Source organism: Notechis scutatus, chromosome Z, assembly GCF_049901735.1.
Source record: "Notechis scutatus isolate UNSWTSFEM ecotype Mainland chromosome Z, rNotScu1.2, whole genome shotgun sequence".
NCBI classification, from domain to species: domain Eukaryota; kingdom Metazoa; phylum Chordata; class Lepidosauria; order Squamata; family Elapidae; genus Notechis; species Notechis scutatus.
Window position 1 is genome coordinate 109691488 of NC_142025.1, and position 26015 is coordinate 109717502.

Genomic DNA, 26015 nt, shown 5'->3' on the forward strand with positions numbered 1-26015 from the left:
GAAGAAAGTCCCAGAACAGCACTAACCTGCTGGGGTGATTTAGTTTATTTTCCTCTTTGAGGATTAATATGGTGTGCCAGTTAACAGATCAGCTACGAAGGGTGATGGATGCTGGCTTCTAGTCTGCCTTCCTCTTCTTCCCGCATGAAAAAGTGCTGCTGAGTTTTGTTAGCTCTTGACGCCATGATCATCATCATCTGCCTGGACCTCATTTGCCTTCAATCTTTCCCTGGAGGATTAAGTGAAGTGTGCCGTATTTTTCCAGGCATTGCATCACATGCTCAAAATATTCTAACTATCTTTTTTATGATTTGGATGATTTCCTCTGGCTTTCCCAGGCGGCTTATCACCTCATTTCTGATTTTTGTCAACCCAGCTTGTACGTAACAGCTGCCTATAAATCCACATTTCAAATGCTTCTAGTCTCTTCAAGTGGCCTTCTGTCAGAGACCGACTCTCCACTCCATAGAGCAGGATAGAAAAGATGTAGAAGATCTAGTCTTCTTAGGTGTTCTGTAAGTGGGAGACGGGCAGGCTGCTAGGGGTTCAGGAGAGCCCCTAGCTAAGATTCTGCGCAATTCAGAGAACCCCCAAATCCCACTCCTGGCTGGCCTCGCCCGCGGCCCGTTTTGATACAGGTAAGTGCAGGGCATGTGCGGAGGCTCTGGGAGGGCGAAAAACGGGCCTACCGGAAGTTTGGGAAGACCAGAAATGGGCGCGTTTCCAGCTTCCAGAGAGCCTCTGGAACTTGGGGAAGGCTCAAGGAAAGCCTCCAGAGCCCTGGAAGGGAGAAAAATGCACACATACACCCGCCATGGTGCAGGAGGCGAACTAGGCCACCCATTGCTAAAGAATTTGAAGCCCACCCCTAAGAGAGAGCCTACCTTGCTGGAAGATACACAGAAGTTGCTTCCATATTGCAGATAATCCTTGACTTACCATCATTGGTTTAACAACCGCTCAAAGGTTACAGCATTTTTTACAGGGAAAAAGTGACTTACCACTAGTCCTTACACAACTCTCTTGCAGCATCCCCATGTTCACATGATCCAAAATTCCATACATTTGGCCACCAGCAAGTACAGGTAGTCCTCGGCTTACAACCACAATTGAGCCCAAAGTGTCTGTGGCTAAGTGAGACATTTGTTCAGCAAGGAATTTTTCCTCCCTACCCCCCATTTTACAACTTTTCTTGCCACGGTTGTTAAATGAATCACTGCAGTTACTTATATAACACCGTTGTTAAGTGAATCTGGTTTCCCCATTGACTTTGCTTGTCAGAAGGTACCTGACATGACCCCAGAACACTGCAACCATCATAAATAGGAGTCGATTTGCCAAGCATCTGAATTTTTCATCACATGACCATGGGGATGCTACAGTGGTCGTAAGTGTGAAAAACAGTCACAAGCCATTTTTTTTCAGTGCGGTTGTAACTTCGAAAGGTTGCTAAATGAACTGTTGTAAGTCAAGGACTACCTGCATTTATGACAATTGCAGCATCCTGGCATTAAGTGACTCATTTCCGACCTTCCCAGCCTGCTTCCAGCAAGCAAAGTCAATGGGGGAAGCTGGATTTGCTTAACCATGTGAGTCACTTAATGACTGCAGTGGTTTGCTTAAGAACCATGGCCAAAACAGTTTTAAAAATCAGGCACGACTCTCTTAGCAACTACCTTGGGCGTAGCAATGAATCCTGGCCCCAAATATGTTTCCTAAGTCAAGGACAGTATGTAAATTTACATCCTGGCTTGTGTTCCAGAATTCAAGGCTGTGTCTCTTCTGATTTTCTCCCCATAACAAACCCAAATATAGATTGGGCAGATCGGTTCAATGTGACTGATCTAAAGCCAGCAAGGAGGTCTTCTCTGGCTAGTGTTAGATTAGAACTCGGCTCTCGAGTTCTAATTTGAACACAGCTAGTTCAAATCCTCAACCGGAACAGTTCATATGTGAACAAGAAGCACATGGATTTAGTACAATACTTTTACGAATGCCAGATTGCAAGAGCTGTAGTTACAATGCAGTAAGTATTGCAGGCCTAACTCTGCACACAGCCAGGAGTTCAATCCGTACCGGCTTAAGGTTGATTCAGCCTTCTACCCTTCCAAAGTCAATAAAACGAGGATCTAGATTGTTGGGGACAATAGGCTGGTTTGGTAAATCACTTAGTGCTATCAAGCACTGTGAAGGGGCATATAAGTCTTAAGTGCTATAAATGTGATATGGCTGGGCTCAAACCAGAGATGAGGTGGAAATGTACGTATGCTCCACTGTGCAACCCCGCCCATCTGGTTAAATCATTGAATTCAGTAAGATTAATTCACTGATCTCCCCTCCCACCCTTTCCGACTTTCCATGTTGAAATTCCAAAGACGACAACTCACGTTGGGTACTGCAGTTGCAAACAGTGTGTCTTTATATAAAACAGGTCACAGACATGTTTACTTCTTTCTTTTTTAAAAACGTATGACAATAAACTTGAGTTGTACTCCTCAGCAGCCAGGTAGCAGAAGCTTGTGGTTCCAAGATGCGGCATAATTCAAAACACCCTCATGTCGTTCCAATTCTTGCGGCAGGTAGGAAGGAAGCCAAGTCACCATTTGCTCAGCACCTCCGATTTGATCAATACTTAGCCCAAAAATAAATAGCTGCTGCTAAAACTCCTTTCAGTTTCCTTCTTAACATTTTTGTGCAATAATAATCTAAGGGAGGAATCCTGAAAAACAGCATTTCTCAAGCTCTACAGTCGAAGATGGGTGGACTTCAATTCCCAGAATCCCTCTGGGTAGGGAATTCTGGGAGTGGAAGTCCCCATGACTTAAGTTATTAAGGATTGAGAAACCAAAGCCTATGAAGTATTTGAAAGTCTGTAAGATCTCAAAATGGGAAGGATTCCCTCTTTCGGTTGGCTGTACCTTCATTTCCTTGTTGAATAGGGGTGTCAAACTCAATTTCATTGAGGGCCACAATAGGGCTGTGGTTGACTTGTGTGGGGGTTAATTGGGTGGGTGTGGCCAGCTTGCCACCACTCACTGGGCGTGGCCAACTGGGTAGGCGTGGCCAGCTTACCACCACTCCCCAAACTGCTAAGCATGTTTCCTCTTCACACTGAGTAGACCGGGCCAAAGCCACGCTGGCCCGATGTTGCTTCTTTGCATTGGGTAGACTGGGCTGAAGTGACACAGGTTGGCCTCTTAAATTTTCCAGGATGGTCCCGTAGGCCGGATCTGACCAAATTGCAGGCCGGATCCCGCCCACGGGCCTTGTGTTTGATAGCCCTGTTCTTGAAGAAATAGAAACCAATTATTCAGGTCCATTTTCTTCTAAAGATCTCAAGCTTGCTGTCTAGATTATTGGCAGAAGCAGATGGCCAGCTACTAAACTCCATCCTAAATATTGCTTTGGGGAAAGGTGGGTTAGTGGAATATCCATAGATTGAAGTTCTCCAACCCAAGACAGTCAACTCGCAGAAGACAACGAATCAAAATAAGCCACAGTCCAATGTGTCTCAACCTTGGCTGGCCACTTGAAGATGGGTAGATTTCAACTCCCAGAATTCCCCACTCAGCAATTCTGGGAAACGAAGTCCACACAACACAAAGTTGCTAGGGTTGTGAACATGGCATGCTTTTCAAAATTTAAGGCCTTCCTGGATGCTGATCTTCAGTGCTGAGATTTTTTTTTTTTAGGCAATCGTAATAACAGTATAATTCGATCCAATGGTTAACTTCCATTTTCCCCTAAAAAGATTTCACACACACACACAAACACACAATTTAGCACTTCCAGCCGTTAGAAGTGTTGACTGGAGGGAAACATATACACCCAATTGGGAGGTCAAGCGCCATTCTGTATTAGGGATATCCTAGTATTTTGAATTAGGAATAAGGCCTCCAGTTGTGATGTCCTCCAAGCATGGATCAGTTTCTCACACATACATTCATGTCCCCTTGAGTGACAGGAGGTGATTTAACTTGAGTTTCAAACCCCGTCATTGGTCACATCAATACTACTGAACAATAGACATCAAAAATCTGAGAAGCAATCTTCATCCGTGCTGAACAGCTATATAGATACACACACACACACACATACACACATATATACATACATGTATGAATGTATGTACACACACATATACATACATGTATGTATGTACATGTATGTACGTGTATGTATGTATGTATGTATGCATGTATGTATGTATGTATGTGTATATTAAAAGTCCATTATACACTTCTTGGCAATAAATAACTTTGCCCAATGTAATATTGGCCAGGATCTGACCCAGAAATATCCTTCAGTTCACCTTAGGTTCAGAGCATCCTCACGACGTAGGAAAGTCCAAACCGAAGGATAAAAAAAAGTTCTCCCTTGGTAACGGGTCATCTTTGGAAGAGTCTTCGGCCTTCCGGGTTCCCAGGAAAGCATTCAAAATGATCCACCATTTCCCAGGTTAGACGTAGGCATTCTTACCATACTTGCCGTTACTGCTAGCATTGGACTCTCTGCGGGGACGAGAGATGGAGGGGTTGTGAGCTGACGTGCCACTCTTCGGGGCTTTGTAGGGATAAGTGTAGCTAGGAGAAGAAGAGGGAGATGTCAACATTTGGATTCAATAAGGTTTCAGAGAAGTGCAGGTAGTTCTTGACTTACAACATCTTCATTTCGTGACCGTTCAAAGTTACAACAGCAACAAGAAAAGCGACTTGTTATGACCATTTTTCACACTGATGGTTGTTGCAGCATGTGATCAAAATTCAGAGGTTTGGCAGCTGACTCAGATTTCTGACCGTTGCAGTGTCCCGGGGTCAAGGGATCCCTTTTTTGTGACCTTCTAACAAGTAAAAATGTGGTGGCCTGTTGGCCGCCCGGCCCCTCTAGCAGCTGAATCAGAGGAGGAGAAGGAAGCATGGGAGTCAGAATCAGCATCCAGGCAACCTAAGAGCTCCAAGGAGGAAGAGGGAATGGAGCTGTCAGAGAGTGACAGAGGCAGACCTTGGGCTGTCCGTCAGCCCTCAGATGGAGAGTCAACAGCAACCAGGTCTGGAAGTGGCTGATGGGGAAGAGGTGGAATAGCTGGGTCCAGTGCCTGAGGCGCAGATGCGTGGAAGGCAGAGGAGAGGAGAGCGATGGAAATCTATGGGCTGATCCTTGGGAAAGAAGAACCACCACTGCTAGCGAAGCAACCACCCTATCTCTGGGGATAAAAGGCAGGGAGCGGATATGAATAGTTGTGGCAGACAACTATTCATCTCCTGGCCGGACGGACATGTTAGCTTGCGGTGAGATAGAAATTTATTGCCGGGGCTGCCAGCACTCCTAATAAAGGAATCTTTGAGTTAACTTCAGAGGGTTTGTCATGTTTGGGGAGCTGAGTCAGAACAAAAAGTCAGATTCACTTAGCAGCCACGTTACTAACTTAACAACTCCAGTTATTCACTTAACAACTGTGGCAAGACAGGTGGTAAGTTGGAGTGAAATTCGCTTAACCACAGAAATGTCGGGTTCGATTGTGGTCATAAATGAGGACTACCTGTATGAGACACACCAGCCCTGTCCTCTCACCTGTTCTCCTGGGATGAGTTGTTCCGACAGGAACTGAACAGAAAGCAGCCTCCAATGATCACCAGCAAGGAAGCACTCCAGCCTAGATATAGGGCAGGTCCAATTTCGTATCTGAATAAACAAAGGGATGAAACTGATTGGTGGGCTGGTTGATTGTTTGATGCATTGATATTTCACTTTTCTGGATCTATCAGGAAAGGTGGGCTCAGTCTAAAGGTTTAGCTCAAAAGTCCCCTAGCAATCAACATCTTTAAGTAGGAACTTAACTTGGGATCCAAAGGCAACATTAATAATTGTTTAATTATTCCATCTCATCAGAAAAAAAAAGAATTCCAACAGTCTCTTTCAACCTTCTGCAGTTGGAACAGGGAATTGTTAAAATCCCTCATTTTGGGCTCATTATGATGCCAGCTATAGGGCATGGCATGCCAATACAACTAGACATAAAGATAGTTTTTTCATAATCACTTTTTTGCCATCACTCTGCTGAATACCTAACTCCTACAGCACTCTCTTAGGCCTAAAGATATTTACCTATGTAGTGGGCTGTATTGCTATTATCTTTGTCAACTTCTCATCTTTCCTACTACCTTCTGTTGTATATTATGATTTATCAATTGTTTATCTCTTATGATTTATGATCTATGATGTATCACTTTGTTGTTTGTATTTACACTGAGAGCTCATGCACCAGAGACAAATTGCTTGTGTGTCCAATAACACTTGGCCAATAAAGAATTCTGTTCTATTCTATTCTATTCTATTCTATTCTATTCTATTCTATTCTATTCTATTCTATGCTATTCTATTCTATTCTATTCTATTCTATTCTATTCTATTCTATTCTATTCTATTCTATTCACTCTACTCTACTTTCTTCTATTCTCTATTCTATTCTACTCTATTGTATTCTACACTATTCTACTCTCTTCTCTATTCTATTCTATTCTATTCTATTCTATTCTATTCTATTCTATTCTATTCTATTCTATTTCTATTCCATTCTATATAAAAAAAAATGGCAGAGTCCTTAAAATACAAGAACGGGTCAAAAGAGATGCTACACAACTAGCCCGTATTGTTATGTTGAAACAAAGAGGAGGAATGGCCTATTTTTCCACATCTTGCGGGCTTCATACCACTTGCTTTTCTATCATAAGAACTTTAAGTTGTAACTCTCAACTTACCTAGAAGATCTGTCTGCCATCTCAATAAAAACTTACACACACACCCAGCCTCCCAAAACAAAGCAAATCAGTGACAAGGTTGAGAAACTAAGTAATCTTAGTCATTGTACACTACAAATAGTTCTTGAATTATGACTACAAAGGAGTCTGCCCATCACAGTCATAAGTTATGATAGTTGTAAAATGGAGCGGTCATGTGATCAACCCAATTTTACAATCTCTTTTGCGGCTGTCAAGGAAGCAATTTTACTCAAACGAGGAAGTAAATGGCAGTTTTCACCAAATGGCTTTAAATTGCTGGACTTCAATTTCTGTGTGTGTCTGTGTGTGTGTCTGTGTGTGTGAGTGAGACCTAATCATTGTGACTTCAAATATATGTTGTAAGTAGTCCCTAGGACTCTTTGTTGTAACTTTCAACAGTCACTAAGCAACCAGTCATAAGGATATGTCTTACTCTCTTCCAAGGAGCCTGATGCAATGTAAATGAGAGGCAGTTTGGTCTAGTGCAGTGGTTCCTTAGGAGGGCACTAAGAGGCAAGAAGGGTGGCAGAGGAGTGCTGGATGTGAGCCCCTTGCAGGGCGCAATTCAGGGATGGGATTCTACCAGTTCATTACAGTTCCCGGTAGTTCAGAAAACCAGTAAAACGGACACCTGGCTGGGCCTGCTCCTTTCCACCTGCTCCTCCATTCCCTGCCCAGTCAGTCCTTATTGCACATGCACGACATTGTGCACATGAGCGACAATCGCTGATGGCCACAGCGGCGCATTGGAGAAGCAGAGCAAGCAAAGCCGGAGGTCAGTAATTTTCGCTTCAAAAAGCATCCAGATGCTGCGACTTTTTTTCCAGTCACACTGGAAAAACACGTGGCATCTGGAGGCTTTTTGCAGCGAAAATTACCGACCTCCGGATTTGCTCTGCTTTTCCAATGCGCCACTACCGCCGTGTTCTAGGCGCCAGGCATGAAGGCTCACTCATTGACTGCTGTAGCACTCCACTCGGACTTGCTTGGGCAAGTCCCTCTGGTGCAGCAGGCTCATTGAGATAGACCTGCGGGGCCAGCACCTAGAATGTGGCCACAGTGGCGCATTGGAAAAGCAAGCAAAGCAAAGCAAAGCCAGTGGTTGGTAATTTTCACTGCAAAAAGCAGCCTTTCGCTGCAGTCCAGCCGCACCAAAAAAAAAAAAAAAACACGGCGGCTGCAGGCATTCATGACAAGGGCGACACGGGCTGTGGGGAGCCCAGCAACAACAATGGCCCAGTCCTGGCTTGCCTTCCCTGGCAGCCAGCCGCAGGAGGAAGGTAAAGTCACGGCTGTGGAATGATGAAAGAGGTGGTCAGGGAGGAGGAAACGTGGAGATTAAGGGCCGGGGCCTCTGAAAGGGGAAACGGGGTGATGCAGGATTAGCCCAGACCTTTGACAGATTAGGCCATGCCTGCCTGGGCAGAAAATAGGTAGATAGGTTAGGGAAGGGATAGAGAGAGAGGGAAAGAAAGAGAAGGAAAGAGAGAGAGAGAAGAAAAAAAAAAAGAGACAGAGGGAAAGAGAGAAAGAGAGAAGGAACAGACAAGAAAGTAAAGAAAGAAAAAGGGAGAGAGAAAGGAAGAGAAAGGAAGGAAAGTGATAGACAAAGAAAGGGGGATGGAAGGAAGAGACAGAAAGAAAGAAAGAAAGAAAGAAAGAAAGAAAGAAAGAAAGAAAGAAAGGAAGGAAGGAAGGAAGGAAGGAAGGAAGGAAGGAAGGAAGGAAGGAAGGAAGGAAGGAAGGAAGGAAGGAAGGAAGGAAGGAAGGAAGGGAGGAGAAAGTGAATGAGATATCTAGTCCAACCACCTGCTCCTGCAGGGTTAGAAGGTAGAGTGTGTGTGTGTGTGTGTGTGTGTGTGTGTGTGCACGCACGCACACACACGCATGACTCTCAAAACTCCAAAAACAGGTCAAGTAGCTCTGGGGAGGTCAGTCATAAATTAGAACACTTGCTAAGCTACCGGCCATTAAGTGAGGACCACTTGTATTCGGTTTGCCAGTCACCTGGCCACTTGGCCACACCCACCCAATCACATGACCACCAAACCATGCCCACCCAGTCACATGACCACCAAGCCATGCCCAGTCAGCAAGCCACGCCCGCCCAGTCACATGGCCACCAAGCCACACCCACAAATTAGACCACACCCACAGAACCAGTTGTTAAGAAATTTGAATCCCCACCCCTGGTTGGTGGGCACTGAGGATGACTTTGAAGCACCAAGGGGGTGGTAGACTGAAAAAGTTTGGGAACCACTGGTCTAGTGGTTAAGGCAGCAGGCTAGAAAGTGGGAGACAGTGAGTTCTAGTCTCATATTAGACAGGAGAGCCAGCTGAGTGACCTTCGGCCAGTCCCTCTTTCTCCCAGCCCATCTCACCTCACATGGTTGGCGTTGTGTGGAGAACAGGAGGAAGGTGTGTTGGATATGTGTGCCACCTTGAATAATTTGAAAAAATAATAAAACTCCCTTTTTAAAACTCTGTAATCCCTCAATTCAGGATAGAGTTGGGGTAACTAGTTGGACCAGAGTGTTTCCTGGCCAGATGCCCTTCCTGATGCCTACATAGAGTTCATAGTACATATTTTTTCTTTGGGCTCTAAGAGAGAAACATCTGCTACTACCTAGGACTGAACTTTCAACCTTCCAAGTGGGAAGCAAGCATTTTCACCACGAGGCCACCAGGCCGCTTAAAGGCAGGATATAAATAAAATATAAAATATAAATCAATAAAATCCATCCTGCCATTTTCTTTTTTCAACCTTAGACCTAGGCTACGCTGAGAGAAAAAAAAGAATATGGATCCACGTGTTGGATACTTACTTTGTCCCAACAAAGAGCGGGTTAAAAAAATCCCGGGTGATATTGAAGGCGTACCATGAAACGGTCACCATCCCGCAGAGACCTGAATAGAAAAAAAAAAGATATTTGGGGAGAGACCCTGCACTACTCAGGTGACCCTGAGGATACAGATAAACTTCCAGGTGGCCTTAACGACTCTCTAAAAAGAAAGTAAATGACTAGCTGTCTGCAAGGAGTATAAATCAATTTCCCCACCCATCCAGTCAGAGCTGAAGAAGCTTCTTGGATGAGAAGTGAAATGTCTTCAAAGAAAAACCGGACAAGTCCAGCTGCCTCTTGAAAAAGCACCTTTGGGACATACTGTCACTCGCTTCTCCTTTTGATGATTTTGGAAAAATATTTTTGGAACATAGGTTGAATTTAAGTTCTAGGGCATTTACACAATGATTTTCCCAGGACAAGAAGCCTGTGAGGTAGCCTGAGGTAAATTTCCCTAACTGACAATGGATTTGAATGTGGGTCTCTGTCCTCCCAGCATCTTGATTACCACACCGTACTAGCTATGATGGATGGTTCTCCAGAAATACATCAAATGAATGCAAGTAGATCTTGACCTACAGCAGTTCGTATAGTGACCGCTCGAAATTATAACAGCACCTGAAAAAAGTGACTTGTGACCATTTTCCACAGCATTGCATCGTCGCCACGTGATGTCATTTGATCAAAATTTGGACAGGGTCATGCAATCAGACTAATGGAATGAGAGAGTTGGAAGAGACCTTAGAGGCTTTCTAGTCCAGTGGTCACCAACCAGTGGGCCAGGGACCACTGGTGGGCCTTGAGAAAATTTTGGTGATCTGCAGAGAAATGTCACCCCCAAAGCACCCCTCAAAGCAATTAATCCAGGCTGCATGAGAACACAAGGGTTGCGTCACTTGCATTGTGAATAACACAAGGTAGTGAGGGGAGCGGGGTAAGGGCAGAGGGGGGAACTGCCCCACTTGCCCCACACGCCTGGACTGGCCACTGGGCTGTTTCTTTCCACTTCTTTCTTCTTCTGCTTTTGGATGTATGCAAGGAAAGCAGCAAAAGTCTTTCTTTCTCTCCCCCAAACTCTGCCAGAAATATGTCTTTGGGACCCTGCAAGGCATCCTGCTCAAAAGAGGCTGTGCCAGTGCGACAAGTCTCACAAAGACTCATTTCTGGTGAAGTTTGGGGTAGAGAAAAAAGACTTCTGCTGCTTCTGCTGCTTTCCTTGCATGAAGCCAAAAGTCTCTCTCTCTCTCTCTCTCTCTCTCTCTCTCTCTCTCTCTCTCTCTCTCTCTCTCTTTCTCTTTCTCTCTCTCTCTCCCTCTCTCCCTCTCTCCCTCTCTCCCTCTCTCCCTCTCTCTCTCTCTGAGAGCAGAGCTGGAGACGGTATCCTGCAACCCCAAATAAAAAATGATCAATTGGTAGGAAAACAGAGTGGGGAACTTTCCTGCAGACTTTCTTTGGGATTTTCCCAGGTCTCTGGTCTGCGGGATTTAAAATTATGAGTTTGGTGGTCCCTGAGATCCAAAATGTTGGTGACCCCTGTTCTAGTCCAACCCCCTGCTCATGCTGGAGACCCTATACAATTTCTGACAAGTGGCTGTCCAGTCTTCAATTCTCCAACACTGGAAGTTTTTAAGAAGAGATTGGATAACAATTTGTCTGAAGTGGTATAGGGTTTCCTGCCTAAGCAGGAGGTTGGAATAGAGGACCTCCAAAGCCTCCAGAGATGGGGCGCCCACAAGTTCTGAAGGCAAGCTGTTCTTATTGTTATGAAATTTCTCTTTAGTTCTAGGTTGCTTCTTTCCTTGATCAGTTTCCACCCATTGCTTCTTGTCCTGCTCTCAGGTGCTTTGCTTGACCCCCTCCTCTTTGTGGCAACCCCTCAAATATTGGAAGACTGCTATCATGTCACCCCCAGTGCTTCTTTTCATTAAACTAGACATACCCAATTCCTGCAACTGTTCTTCATATGTTTTAGCCTCCAGTCTCATAATCATCTTTGTTGATCTTCTCTGCACTCTCTCCAAAGTCTTAGCATCTTTTTTTATAATGGGGTGACCAAAACCAGATGCAAAAAAGTCACCCTTTGTAATCTGCCCAGCTGGCTTCCGGTAAGCAAAACCAATGGAGAAAGTCAGATTCACTTAACAACTACAGTGGCAAAAAGGTCATAAAATGGGGCTCCACTCACTTAACCCGTCTTGCTTAGCAACATAAATTTTGGCCTCAGTTGTGATCATAAATCGAGGACTATGTACTTTCTTAATCCCACCCAATGAGAACAGGCAGGGCAAGTACAGTTCATTTAGTCACCTTTCAAAGTTTCAGTGGCACTGAAAAAAGTGACTTATGACCATTTTTCACACTTACGACCATTGCAGCATCCCCCGTGGTCACGTGATCAAAATTCAGACACTTATAAATGTTAAAATGGAAATTTGTTAAAATGGACAAACAGAATATTATTGTTACTACAGTATTAATGTTATTGTGATAAATGTTATTGTAAACACCTTGATTAGAATCGCCTAAAAACAATTGTACCCAGACAACACAGTTTGATTGAAATGGAATTTTTATATATTACTGTATATTAATAAAACAAATAAAACTTGGGGAGGAGGAAATCAGATGCTTAGCAACTGGTTCATACTTATGACCGTTGCAGTATCCCGGGGTCCTGTGATCCCCTTTTGCGACCTTCTGACAAGCAAAGTCAGTGAGGGAAGCTTAACCACCATGTTACTAACTTAACAAAATGCAATGATTCACTTAACAACTGTGTGCTAAGGAAAAGTCGTAAAATGGAACAAAAACACACTTAATAAATGTTTCCCTTAGTGACAGAAATTGGGGCTCCATTGTGTTTGTAAGCGGAGGACTACCTGTAGAGAAGAAAGCTTACCAGCCAGGATGAACAAGCTACCTCCGATGACCGCCAGCTTGGCTTTCGCATTGGGGTTGTTTTCAGCCACTTTGGTGCACTGTAAGCCCAACATGCTAGTCACAATTGCTAAGAAACCCAGGACCAACGCAGTGATCATGAGGGCCCGTGAAGCTTGCAGGTAAGCTAGAGGGGAGACAAAAAAGGAGAATAGTGAGTGCAGCTGTTTCCACTGGCTTTTAAAAAGTAACATGTTTTTATTTTATATAGACAAGAGGGAGGGATGCGCAACTGATAAAAGGAAGGAATGCACACAAGCTTAATGTACCATTAGTATATTCCTTTATATAAACTCAAGGTAAACTGCTCCTAACTCAATTGTAGAAAATACGACTTCAGCAACAGAGTAGTCAATGCCTGGAACACCCTACCCGACTCTGTGGTTACAACCTCAACCCCTCACAGCTTCAACCTCAAACTGTCTACCATGGACTTCACCCCATTCCTAAGAGGTCCTTAAATGGAGCATGCATAAGCGCACCTGTCTTACCTTCCCCATTTATCTATATTAACTCCCTTTATTCTTGTTTATGTTCATACTTATACTTGTTATCTTGTACCTGTTTGACAAACAAACAAATAAAAAATAAAATATACAAAGCAAAACCAGGGTTACGTGAATATTTATTCATAATCCTTAAGATTTCAAAAAGTGTTTTTCAAACACAGATACTTTTAAGATGCATGGGCTTCAATTCCCAGAATTCTCCAGACAGAATAATAGAATAACAGAGTTGGAAGGAAGGAACCTTGAAGGTCTTCTAGTCCAGCCCCATGCTCAAGCAGGAGAACCTATACCATTTTAGATAAGTGACTGTCTAGAGTCTTCTTAAAAACCTCCAGTAATGGAGCACCCATGATTTCTGGAGACAAGCTGTTCCACTGGTTAATTGTCCTCACTGTTAGGAAGTCTCTTCTTAATTCTAGGTTGCTTCTCTCTTTGATTAGTTTCCATCCGTTATTCCTTGTCTGGCCTTCGGGTACATTGGAAAATAGCTTGACCCCTTCCTTCCTGTGGCAGCCTCTCAAATATTGGAAGACTGCTATCATGTCTCCCCTGGTCCTTCTCTTCACTAGACTAGCCATGCGCAGTCCCTGTAACCGTTCTTCATATGTTTTAGTCTCCAGTCCCCTAATCATCCTGGTTGCTCTTCTCTGCACTTTTTCTAGAGTCTCAACATTTTTTTTATAGTGTGGTGACCAAAACTGGATGCAGTACTCTAGTCCTACTAAGGCTTTATAGTGTGATATTAGTACCTAATGTGATCAGACAGGCACTCTGATTTCAGAGACATGCTTCTTCTAAACCAGTGTTTTTCAAACATGGCAGCTTAAGATGTGTGGACTTCAATTCGCAGAATTCCTCTGTCAGCATACTGGCTGGGGAATTCTGGTAGTCTACACATCTTAAACTTGCCAAGGTTGAAAAGCACCGATTTAAGCCTGCCACATGGGACATTAATATAGACTAGTATAGGAAGTCTAAATTTCTAAATACTTTTCAAGCAGTAACATTTTTGGTCAAATGTAGAAATGCTTCCAGGTCACTGTATCACTGACAGAGGATTACTTTTCCTTTTAATACCAATTCTTTTTCTCTTTTTTTATTTTTTACTTGGAAAGGTGCACTGTATCTCTTATTTATTTTATTTTTATTTTATTTATTTGATTTGCCAATTGTTTACAAGATAATAAGTATAAATGTATACATAGTTGTGAATACATGAAATGGGTACATATAAGAAAAATAAAAGAATAAGAGAAACAATAGGACAGGGACGGTAGGCACGTTAAGTGCGCTTTATGCACGCCCCCTACAGGCCTCTTAGGAAAGGGGTGAGGTCAATAGTAGACAGTCTAAGGTTAAAGTTTTTGGGGTTTGGGAAGAAACTACAGAGTCGGGTAGAGTATTCCAGACATTGACCACTCTATTGCTGAAGTCGTATTTCCTGCAATCAAGTTTGGTGCGGTTTACTTTGAGTTTGTATCTATTGTGTGCTCTTGTGTTGTTATGGTTGAAGCTGAAGTATTCATTGACAGGTAGGACATTGGAATGTATGATTTTATATACCATGCTTATCCTCCCCTCAGGTTGTTTTCCAGAGAATTGCGATTTGATGTTTAATGAAGAAGAAACAAGGATGGCACACAGAGATAATGCAGAGATTCGTAGAATGTATTTTAAAGAAATCAAGACATTTGTTCTTGAAATTAGAACCAGCAGAGCTTTTAAGAAATCATGAGCACCGGAGGAAAATTTATTATAAAATTTATTTATTATTATTATTATTATCTGGAAAATAAATTTCAGCTCACAGGAAGAGTTATTTGTCTGAAGTGCGACATGCTGCAAATCTATCTATTGTGGTCTATCTATATCTATATCCATCCATCTATCTATATCAATCTATCTATATCTATCTATCTACTCTATAGTATCTATTTATCTATCTCTATATCTATCTATATCTATCTGTCTATCTATCTATGCTATGGTATCTATCTATCTCTATATCTCTATCTAGATATCTATCTATAGATTATCTTTAGGTAGGTAGGTAGGTAGGTAGGTAGGTAGGTAGATAGATAGATAGATAGATAGATAGATAGATAGATAGATAGATAGATAGATAGATAGATAGATAGATAGATAATAGGCAGCTGAGGAGGAAAGCAAGCAGGCAGACAGGCAGGGAGAGAAAGATAGATAGATAGATAGATAGATAGATAGATAGATAGATAGATAGATAGATAGATAGATAGATAGATAGATAGATAAGGCAAGTAGGCAGGCAGACAGGCAGGGATAGATAGATAGATAGATAGATAGATAGATAGATAGATAGATAGATAGATAGATAGATAGATAGATAGATAGATAGATAGATAGATAGATAGATAGATAGATAGATAGATAGATAGATAGATATTACAGCCATCACCCTAGTTTTAGGAACATTATACCTGCTCTAATTAAATAAACAGGATCTGTAGCTGCAGATTAGAAAATCTGCCTAGAATGTAGTTGGTATTGTAGTATTGCCCTCGTAATATTACTATAGAATACAGTATAATTGAAAGATAATTGCATTTTCAAGCAAGAGGACTTCTTTGAAATTATTTTGGGTAATGGAGGTGGTCCCTAAATTATGACCACAATTGGAACCAGAATTTCCATTGCTAAGCAAGGTGGTTGTTATGTGAACTGCACCTGATTTTACAGCCTTTATATCATGGTTGTTAATGAAATCATGTGGTTGTTCTGCAAATCCAGCTTTCCCGGTCGACTTTGCTTGTTGGAAGTCAACTGAGAAGATTGCAACAGGGATCACATGATGCCAGGATTTATGCCAAGTGCCCAGTCTGGTCATGTCGCAACAGTCATAAGGACCAGTTATAAGTCACTTCATTTAGTGCCACTGTAACAGAATAATGGAGTTGGAAGGGACCTTAGAGGTCTTCTAGTCCAACCCCCTGTTCAGGCAGGAGATCCTCTATCAAACAGCATTCAACCTTTGGGGCACCAGGGACCAGTTCCATGGAGAGAGTGTTTTTTTGATGGAACGGAGCGGGTATGGTTTCACCTACTGCCTGCATCCCATGGATGAAAATTCGCTTCTTTGCAGGGCCCAGTTTCTGGCATGCCGCAGCCCAGTGCCGATCCATAGACCGGGGGTTGAAGACCCATGCCCTATACCATTTCAGCCATTGGATGGTTGTCCAATCCCTTCTTAAAAGCTTCCAGAGTTGCAGCGTTCACAAGTTCTTGAGGCAAGTCATTCCACTGATTAATTGTTCTATCAGGAAATTTCTCCTTAGTTCTAGGTTATTTCTCTCCTTGATTAGTTTCCACCCATTGATTCTTCTCCTGCCTCAGATGCTTTGGAGAATAGGTTGACCATCTCTTTTTTATGGTAGTGCCTTGGACATTGAAACACTGCTATCATGATGAGCTGTGGTGGTGCAGTGATTAGAGGGCAGTATTGCAGGCTACTTCTGCTGACTGCCGGCTACCTGCAGTTTGGCAGTTCAAATCTCACCAGGCTCAAGGTTGACTCAGCCTTCCATCCTCCTGAAGTGGATAAAAGGTAAAACCCAAATTGTTGGGGGCAATAGGCTGACTCTGTAAAACGCTTAGAGAGGGCTATTAAAGCACTGCGAAGTCCAAGTGCTATTGCTAAGTGCTATCATGTCACCCCTAGTCCTTCTTTTCATTAAACTAGACATCCCAATTCCAGCAACCGTTCTTTATATATTTTAGCCTCCAGTCCCCTAATCATCTTTGTTGCTCTTTTCTGCACTCTTTCTAGGGTCTCAACATCTTTTTTACATTGTGGCAACCAAAACCGGATGCAGGATTCCAAGTGTGGCCTTACCAAGGCCTTATAAAGTAGCATTAACACTTCACGTGATCTTGATTCTGTCCCTCTGTTAATGAAGCCAAGGCCTGTGTTGGCCTTTTTGGCAGATGCAGCACACTGCCAGCTCCTATTTAAGGAACTTGAACCATTGCAAAATGAACGGTTGTAAATCAAGGAAGCAGATTTTCCCAACAGACTGAGTTAGCATCAGTTGGCCAATTCAACTTGACTCAACTGCTGAGACAAACATTTACCTTTCAGAATGGCTGGATGGTTTTAAATCAAGTGACAACAAAGAAGGCCCAGTACAGTTCGTGGCAGATTGAAGCTAACCGCAAATGGCTGAAAAACCTTGGTCCTTGCCAAAACAATTCATCGCCAGTATGCCCAAACCAAATGTTTATTTTTTTATAAAGAGTTACCTTTAGGTCAATGTTGATAACATCCTTGACTTATCTGCTGAGCAAATAAACTCCACCCTCCAAAAAAAATGCCCTGTTTGTTTTCTTCTGTCAATGGTCTCAAACTACACTGGCATTCCTTTTTCTCTCACCCAGAACATAATCAGGTCCTGTGTAGCAACAGCTTAGATTGAAGCCACACCAATCCATGGACAAATGGCTAGTTTATGCAACTGGCTCCCAAATGTTAGTTCCTTAAAAAACAAACAAGCATGCAGCCAGCTAGCCACCACCCGAAACGCTCCCAACGTGGAGGCCTCACCTGTCCAAATTCCCACAGGCTAGGGATAATGGAGCTTTCAGTCAGCATATTGGCAGGACATTAAGTTGCGGGGAATGGGTATTGAGAAATGCAGGCATAAGCTGCCACGTGGAAAGAGAAGGGAAAAAAATGTGTTTTTTTTATTTCTCTTATTGCACCTTTATTACTTTACAAATAACTCAAGCCAGCGTACACATCTAAGACTCCTCCTCTTTTCCACACAATAACAACCTTGTGAGGTGAGTTGGGCTGAGAGAGAAGGATTGGCCCGGTCATCGAGATGGGTTTCATGTTTAAGGTGGGACTAGAACTCACAATCTCCTGGTGATTGGCCCCAAAGTCACTCAGCTGACTAAGAGGGGACCAGAATTCCCAGTCTCCTGGTGATTGGCTTAAAATCACCCAGCTGACTAAGAGGGGACTAGAACTCCCAGTCTCCTGGTGATTAATCCAAAGTCAACTGGCTGACTAATTGGGAACCAGAATTCCCAGTCTCCTGGTGATTAGTACAAAGTCACCCAGCTGACTAAGAGGGGACTAGAATTCACAATCTCCTGGTGATTGGCCCAAAGATGGCTTTTATGACCAAGGATGGACTTGAACTCTCACTCTCCTCGTTTCTCGCCTGGCACCTTAATGACTAGACTGCTCTCTGGACCCAGAAATCAACTCACAAATGCCACAATTAGGTGATGTTAGACTTCACACCGCAATCCTCTCCTTACTACCAGCTCCTCAAGTGGGAAGAAGGGTCTTTCTTTGTCTTTCCAGATGATGAGGCCAGCATTCAGGGTTTGTTTTATTATAAAGCCCCCCCCCCCCCCGACACGTATCCCAAGAAATGAAGGCATCTATGGAAACTTGGAAGGTGACGGAAATTTGGGAAGGGAAAAACCTCTTGATCGTTTGTCCTTGGAGCTTGCCTCGTCATTTCAACTTTGGTCCTGCCTCTCTGTGGCAGAAGAAAATCCCAACAAAAGGCCTGTTGTTTTGACAGAGGCGTAGCAACAAATATTAACCAGGAAGCAGGGAGAAATGGGGCTATTTCCTCGCTTCCACCCCAGCTGTACTTTGAACAGGGGATGGTCTCAGGCCAAGTGTTCCATCTTCTATCCTAGGCAGAATCCTCTCCGCCTCAGCCCATCTTCCCTTCTTGTCGCAAATTGCTGTCAGCCACAGACTGGCAAATGGTGGCCATTTTCATCCAGTGACAGAGCAGCATTTTGAAAGAGATTCTATGAAGATTTGAATGGTGTGGGAGCATGAACAGTTTTCCAGAGGGAAAATCACAGACTGCAGGAACCATTACACCACTCAGATCACCCCGAGGACACAGGCAGACCTCTCAGTGGCCTCAACGACCCTCTAAAAAGGATGCAAGGAATATAGATCCTTTCATTTCCCCGCCATCCAGTCAGAGCTGAAGAAGCTTCTGGGATGAGAAGTGAAACGTCTTCAAAGAAAAAAAACTCAGAAAAGTCTAGTTGCCTCCTGGATAAAAGCACCTTTGGGACTTTGAAAGAGATCATGAACAGGAGCAAGGAAGAAACCCTAAGATTTTCAACAAAACGTCGCAGGATGGAGTGCTACCTCAGACGTTGTCCTCAATTTATGACCACAATTGATTCTAATGTTTCTGTCGCTAAGCAAGACAGTTGCTAAATGAGTTTAGCCCATTTTACAGACTTTCTTGCCACCATTGTTAAGTGAATCACTGCAGTTCTTAAGTTAGTAGCATGGCTGTTCAGTGAATCTAGCATCCCCATTGACTTTGCTTGTCAGAAGGTCGTAAAAGAGGATCGCGTGACCCCGGGACACTGCAGCTATCATAATTATGAATCAGTTGCCAAGCCTCTGAATTTTGATCATATGACCATGGGAATGCTGCAATGAATGTAAGTGTGAGAAAAGGTCACAACAAGTTATTTTTCATTGTATAGAATAGAATAACAGAGTTGGAAGGGACCTTGGAGGTCTTCTAGTCCAACCCCCTGCTTGGGCAGGAAACTCTACACCACTTCAAACAAATGGTTGTTCAATCTCTTCTTAAAAACTTCCAGTGTTGGAGAATTCACAACTTCTGGAGACAAGTTGTTCCACTGATTAATTGTTCTAACTGTCAGGAAATTTCTCCTTAATTCTAGGTTGCTTCTCTCCTTAGTTTCCATCCATTTCTTCTTGTCCTGCTCTCAGGTGCTTTGGAGAATAGCTTGACTCCCTCCTCCTCGTGGCAGCCCTTTAGCTATCAGAACACTGGTATCATGTCATCCCTAGTCCTTCTTTTCATTAAACGAGACATACCCAGTTCCAGCAACCATTCTTTTTATGTTTTAGCCTCCAGGCCCCTAATCAACTTTGTTGCTCTTCTCTGCACTCTTTCTAGAGTCTCAATGTCTTTTCTACATCGTGGCGACCAAAACTGGATGCAGCATTCCAAGTGTGGCCTTACCAAGGCCTTATAAAGTGGTATTAACACTTCACATGATCATTGCCGTTGTAACTTTGAACTGTCTCTAAATGAATTGTTGTGAGTCAAGTATTATCTGCAATCTAAAAAGGTGCTTCCCAACTCCTTGATATTTTTTTTACAACCAGAAACTATCATGGCTCTCTTCCTCACCTGACATAAAAAGAGACTTTTTTGCAAACAGACACAATAGTTTTTTTTCCTGGATTAGTCCATATTAACCCTGAACATTTTCAGAAACTCTGAACATTTTACCTGCTCGTTTTGATAACTAAATACATAATACATTACCATGACAATTGCATTCGCATTCCACAAGTGGCTACAGAGCTTCGGTGATGCAGTGTTTAGAGTGCAGTACTGCAAGCTACTCCTACTGCAATTTGGCAGATCGAATCCCACCAGGCTCGAGGTTTACTCAGCCTCCCATCCTTCCGAGGTGGGTAAAATGAGGATCCAGATTGTTGGGGGCAATATGCTGAGTCTGTAAACCACTTTGAGAGGGCTGGAAAGCACTATAAAGTGGTATATAAGTCTAAGTGCTGTTGTTATTGCTATTTTCTGGATGACTTCATTGTACAGGTAGTCCTTGACTTAAAACAGTTCGTTTAACGGCCATTTGAAGTGACAATGGCACTGAAAAAAATGACTTATGTCTGTTTTTCACTTACGACCATTGCAGCGTCCCTAGGGTCACATGATCAAAATTCAGCTACTTTTAAATCATCTTTATGGTGGTCATGTGATCCCCTTTGCAAACTTCTAACATGCAAAATCAACGGATTTTGCCAGATTCTCTTAACAACTGTCATTACGTGACCACCGCACTTGGTGTTTATTAAGGTAACCACCGCAGCGATTCACTGCACAACTGTGGCAAACAAAGTTGTAAAATGGGACAAAACTCACTTAATTACCATCTCACTTAGCAACAGAAATGTTGGGCTCAATTCTGGTCGTGTACTGAGGAATTTTGCCACCAGTGGCTTTGACCGTGGTGTGCTGGCTTCCCACGAGACACTAAAACCATCCAGCTATGGTTTACAAACCAGGCTAGCTAAGTTCAAATAACACACTTAGGCAAAACCAAACCAACCACATTTCCCACCCACCCCATTTTGTGCAAAAGCTACAAGCCAATCGCTCAGCTGTGCAAAGTTGCAAAGGGCACAGGCTGTGAAAAGTTGGCAACAGTGGGTGAGAATCTCACAACTTTTCCCAGAGGCTGTTTGAACCTCTGCGATTGGTTCCGCAAACAACTTACCAGGATATCGATGTGCACACTGACTAAAATATAGCCTTGGCTGGCATCGAGAACAGCTATTATAGCCAAAAATATGTTTACAGCTATTTCTAATCTTTTTTTTTAATAAATAAATTGTATTAATTTTACAATTAAAACAAACCAACAACACATACACAGATGAAAGAAAAGAAAAGAAAAGAAGGAAAAGAAAATAGAAAGAAAAAATAGAAAGCAATTAAAAACATTCTCATCTTCAACAGTTTGTAAGATCTCTTTTTTTTTTAACCCTTAATTTATGCCATATACACACACTTAATCTTTACATATATCTGTATATCACTGCTATGGGTTTATCCTATTCTCTTTTGCCTTATAGTGTAAAATCTATCTTTGGTCTATCCATTTGTACCAGCAGTTCCAGCTATTGAAGCATATTGAGGTGTCTTTATTTTTTAGTGCCAGAGTTAATTTGTCCATTTCTGCACAGCTTGAGATTTTTTGAATGATCATTTCCTCTGATGGAACCTGAGGCTGCTTCCAACATTGGGCAAAGGCTAATCTGGCCGCTGTCAAAATGTGTATTATTATGTATTTCGCTTTTTTTGATATTTGTTTGTCAAAGATCCCTAACAAAAAGGACTCTGGTTTGTATTCAATCTGCTCTTTTGTCATTTCTTCCAGCCAAATTTTAATTTTCTGCCAATATTTTTGTGCTTCTGTAAAGGACCACCACATATGGAAAAAAGTTCCCTCTTTTTTTTTTGCATTTCCAGCAATTCGGACTCATACTGGGGTGCATCTTCGCTAATCTCGAAGGAGGAAGGTGCCATCTATAAAACACTTTATAGCCATTTTCTTTATATGCTACCGATTTTGTGATCTTATTGTTTCTACCCCAGACCTTTTCCCATTCTGTTAAGGTGATGCTACGTCCTACATTCCTACTCCAGGCAATCATGTTCCCTTTTACAATTTCTTCTTCTAATTTGATTTCTAATAAATAATTATTTAAAAAAAATTTTTTTTGCCTGATCCTAATAAAATTTTATCTAATTGCTGGAGTTTATTGTTGATTCCGAATTCTTTCTTGTCCTGTTTGTATCTACTTTGAATTTGAAGGTATGCCCACTGATCAATTTTTTGTCCTCGCTCTTGAAGTTCTTGCCTCGATTTCAAATTTCCTTGTGTATCCAATAGGTCCTTATATTTAATCATTTTAGTGATATCCAGATTATTTGGGTGGATCATCGCCTCCATTGTTGAAATCCAGATTGGTATTTTTAAATAGTGTTTTTTCTGTATTTTCTTCAATTAGTTAATAATGAGTCTGATTAGATGTCTGTGGAAATATTTTTGACTAGTTTTCCCTACATCCCATAAAAAAGTGTGGCACCCCCTCTGCAAATCATGGCCTTCTAAAAATAATATTCTCTTGTTAGTTAAATTCACCCATTCCTTCAACCATACTAAAGAGGCAGCAATATAATACACCTCCCAATTTGGAAGTGCCAGTCTTCCCCTGCTCTTCATATCCTGCATTGCCTTTAAATTTATTCTAGGTTTTTTTCCTTGCCAAATAAATTTAACAGTTATTTTGTTGAGTTCTTCAAAAAAAAATTTGTGTACTTTCATTGGGATCGTCTGAAATAGATATAGAAATTTTGGAAGAATATTCATTTTAATGGCAGCGATCCTGCCTAATAATGAAAGTTGCAACTTACCCCATGATTCTAAATCCTTCTTTATCTGTTGCATCAATTTATCATAATTATTTTCCTTAAGTGTCTTACAATGTGCTGTCAACCATATTCCTAGGTATTTAACTTTCTTTGTCACTTGTATTTCCATAACTTCTTCTAACTCTATTTTCTGTTTTCCTGTTAAATTTTTAGTCATTAGTTTAGTTTTCTTCCTATTAATTTTGAGCCCTGCTACTGCTCCAAATTGTTCTAATTCATTCACCAATTTTTGTCCTCTATTGGTTCCTCAATGAAAAAAATCATATCGTCCGCAAACGCTTGCAACTTATATTCTTCTTTCTTAACCTTTAATCCTTTTATATCTGGGTTCCGTCTAATTTGCATTAATAATGTTTCTAATGATAATATGAAGAGCAGGGGTGAGAGTGGGCAGCCCTGTCTGACTCCTTTTTCTATTTTTATTGGGCGGGTATATTCCCCGTTTATTATAATATTAGCTTGTTGTGTATCATAAATAGTTGTTATAATATTTTCAAATGTGGTGCCTAAATTCATATTATAATTTTTTTGGATTAAAAATTGCCAATTTAAATTGTCGAAGGCCTTCTCTGCATCTAAAAACTTAAGTGCAATTTGTTTTTCGGGGTGAGCTTCATAAAATTCTAAGACATCTAGTACTGTTCTTAAATTGTTCCTAATTTGTCTGGTCAGGAGAAATCCATTTTGGTCTTCATGTATATGCGCGTTTAGCATTCTTTTTAGTCTGCTTGCTATAATAGAAGTAAATATTTTGTAGTCGGTGTTTAACAGTGAAATCGGCCTATAATTGTTTATATATCGGGGATCCGAATCCTCCTTTTACAGCTATTTCTAATCTTAATAGGTTTCCCACCCACTATCACGATAGATAATTGTTCGTTGCTGCCCCCTGCTGGCTTTGAGCGAAATAAGCGAGGGATGTATGGATTGCTCGCAGTCGTGGAAAAAGTTATTTTAGCCCTTAGAAAAATATCTTGCCTGATTTTAAGAAGTTGACCTTGGCATGGAAAATCAACTCTGGACCAAAAAATAAAATAAATTTAAGCAGCTTTGTCTCTAGATGACCAAAGAAATATGTCTACACCAATGGATCATCATTAGGCATGGAAGGGGGATTTCCCATTGGGTCCCTAGCAAAACCTTTGCTGCATTTCTACCTGTTGCACAGGTAGGCAGGATAAAGGGCACGGGGTAAAAATACACCTTAATAGAGAGACTCAAGGATTTGCAGTTCAGGCTTACAATAAAATAAGGTGGCACGCTCTGAATTGGTCCCATTAATTGAGCGGTAAAAGACTGTTCTGCTGTTGCTTGCAAGAGATTTATTTGCAGGAGTCGGAATACGATTTAAATCAGGGCTCTCCAAACTTGGCAACTTTAAGACTTATGGACTTCAGCTCTGGGAATTGAAGTCCACAAGTCTTAAAGTTGCCAAGTTTGGAGACCCCTGATTTAAATAAATGGCATCGAAGCCACCTGTTTGCTGCACGCCCAAGCAGCGTTATTTCAAACTTGAACTTTTTAAAAAGACTTGTGGACTTCAACAACCAGAATTCCCCACAACTCAGCGTGACTGAGGTACAGCGGGGAAGAGACGCGGTTTGAATGGGGGTACAGATGAACAGAGTTGGAAGGGAACTTGGAGGTCATCTAGTCCAGCCCCCAGCCCCAGTCCAAGCAGGAGACCCTACACCATTTCTGACCGATGGCAGTCCAATCTCTTCTTGAAATCTTCCAGTGATGAATTCAGCTCCCACAACTTCCGAAGGCAAAGAAAAGGCAAAGGCTCAATCCAATAGCCCGGATTCCTCCAGAGCGCCTGGACGACAAACTCGTTCTGGAGCCACAGAAGAACGATGGGTATCTCTGGAAGGGCTGGTCCGGGAAACTCCAGCTACTGAGGGGAGTCGCCCCCCCAAAAGGATTCCCTAAAGCCGGCTCGAGATCTGGGAATCAACCTGGATTCCCCGATCGGGCTCCGAGCGCGGGAAAGGTGCACCTTTGCTCGCTCCAATCGACGGCTGGGGAAGATCAGCATTCCGGGCAAGCGATTCGACTCGATCCCCGGGTTCCTTTCCAAATCGATACAGATAATCAGAGTTGGAAGGACATCTAGTCCAACCCCCCGCCTAAGCAGGAGACCCTACACTGTGTCTGACATCTTAGTCCAGACTGCACTAAGCTAAAATCAAAGAAGCCACACATTTTCATGAATGCATGAATTGGGTGGGTGAGTCTGGAATCTAGAAGTTGCAGCTAAAGTTTAGTTTTGTGGTGTAAATACAACAGAATAGAAAAAACTAACAGGTAAAACAATATGGCTCAAAATGTTTCTTTATTCTTTTTAAATTCCAATGGCTTTGGGGAGCACCGGACTACAACGACCTCGTTCCCTTCCCCGGGGAGATCCTTCCGGGGGGGAGGGTCGCCAATCCTCCCCGGCCAGGCTCTCACCATTTTCCCACACCCACCGCTCACCTGGCAGTTCGAGCAGCGACTGGAACTCCCAGCAGTTGTAGACGCCGGTGGAGTCGGTGGCGCAGCTCTGCCACAGGTTCTCGAAGATGGTAGAGGTGGTGATGACGTTGCCTGAGACACTGGAGACCCTCCAGTAGCTGTTGAAGAGGGTGACGGCCAGCAGCGCCCACCCGACAATGCTCAGGAAGAAACCCACCGTCTCCAGCAGGAGAGACATCGCGGCGGCGGCGGCGGCGGAGCGGAGGCGAGAGTAGCGCGATCCGAGATCTTTGCAAAGCGATTAGCGCGAAGCCCCAGCGATGAGCTGCCGCTGCTGCTCCTGCTGCAGCGCCGAACGAGCGAGCAGGTAAGAGGGGTGACGTCAGTGCCCGGCCCCGAAGTCCACCTCTAAACGGGAATGGGCAGGTGCTTGTTGAAGGCTCCGTTTTAATAAGAGCCTCC

General features: G+C 42.7%; 1 protein-coding gene across 1 annotated transcript; it reads right to left on the reverse strand.

Annotated features, from left to right (window-relative positions):
* Nucleotides 1–2396: 2396 nt before the first annotated feature.
* On the reverse strand, nt 2397–26015 carry CLDN15 (claudin 15). Its single transcript, XM_026683924.2, has 5 exons — nt 25575–26015; nt 12522–12686; nt 9605–9686; nt 5572–5682; nt 2397–4583 (listed from the first exon to the last, which is right to left on the reverse strand). Exons 1-5 carry the CDS (start codon nt 25789–25791, stop codon nt 4460–4462), a joined length of 699 nt encoding a protein of 232 aa, XP_026539709.1. The 5' UTR covers nt 25792–26015; the 3' UTR covers nt 2397–4459.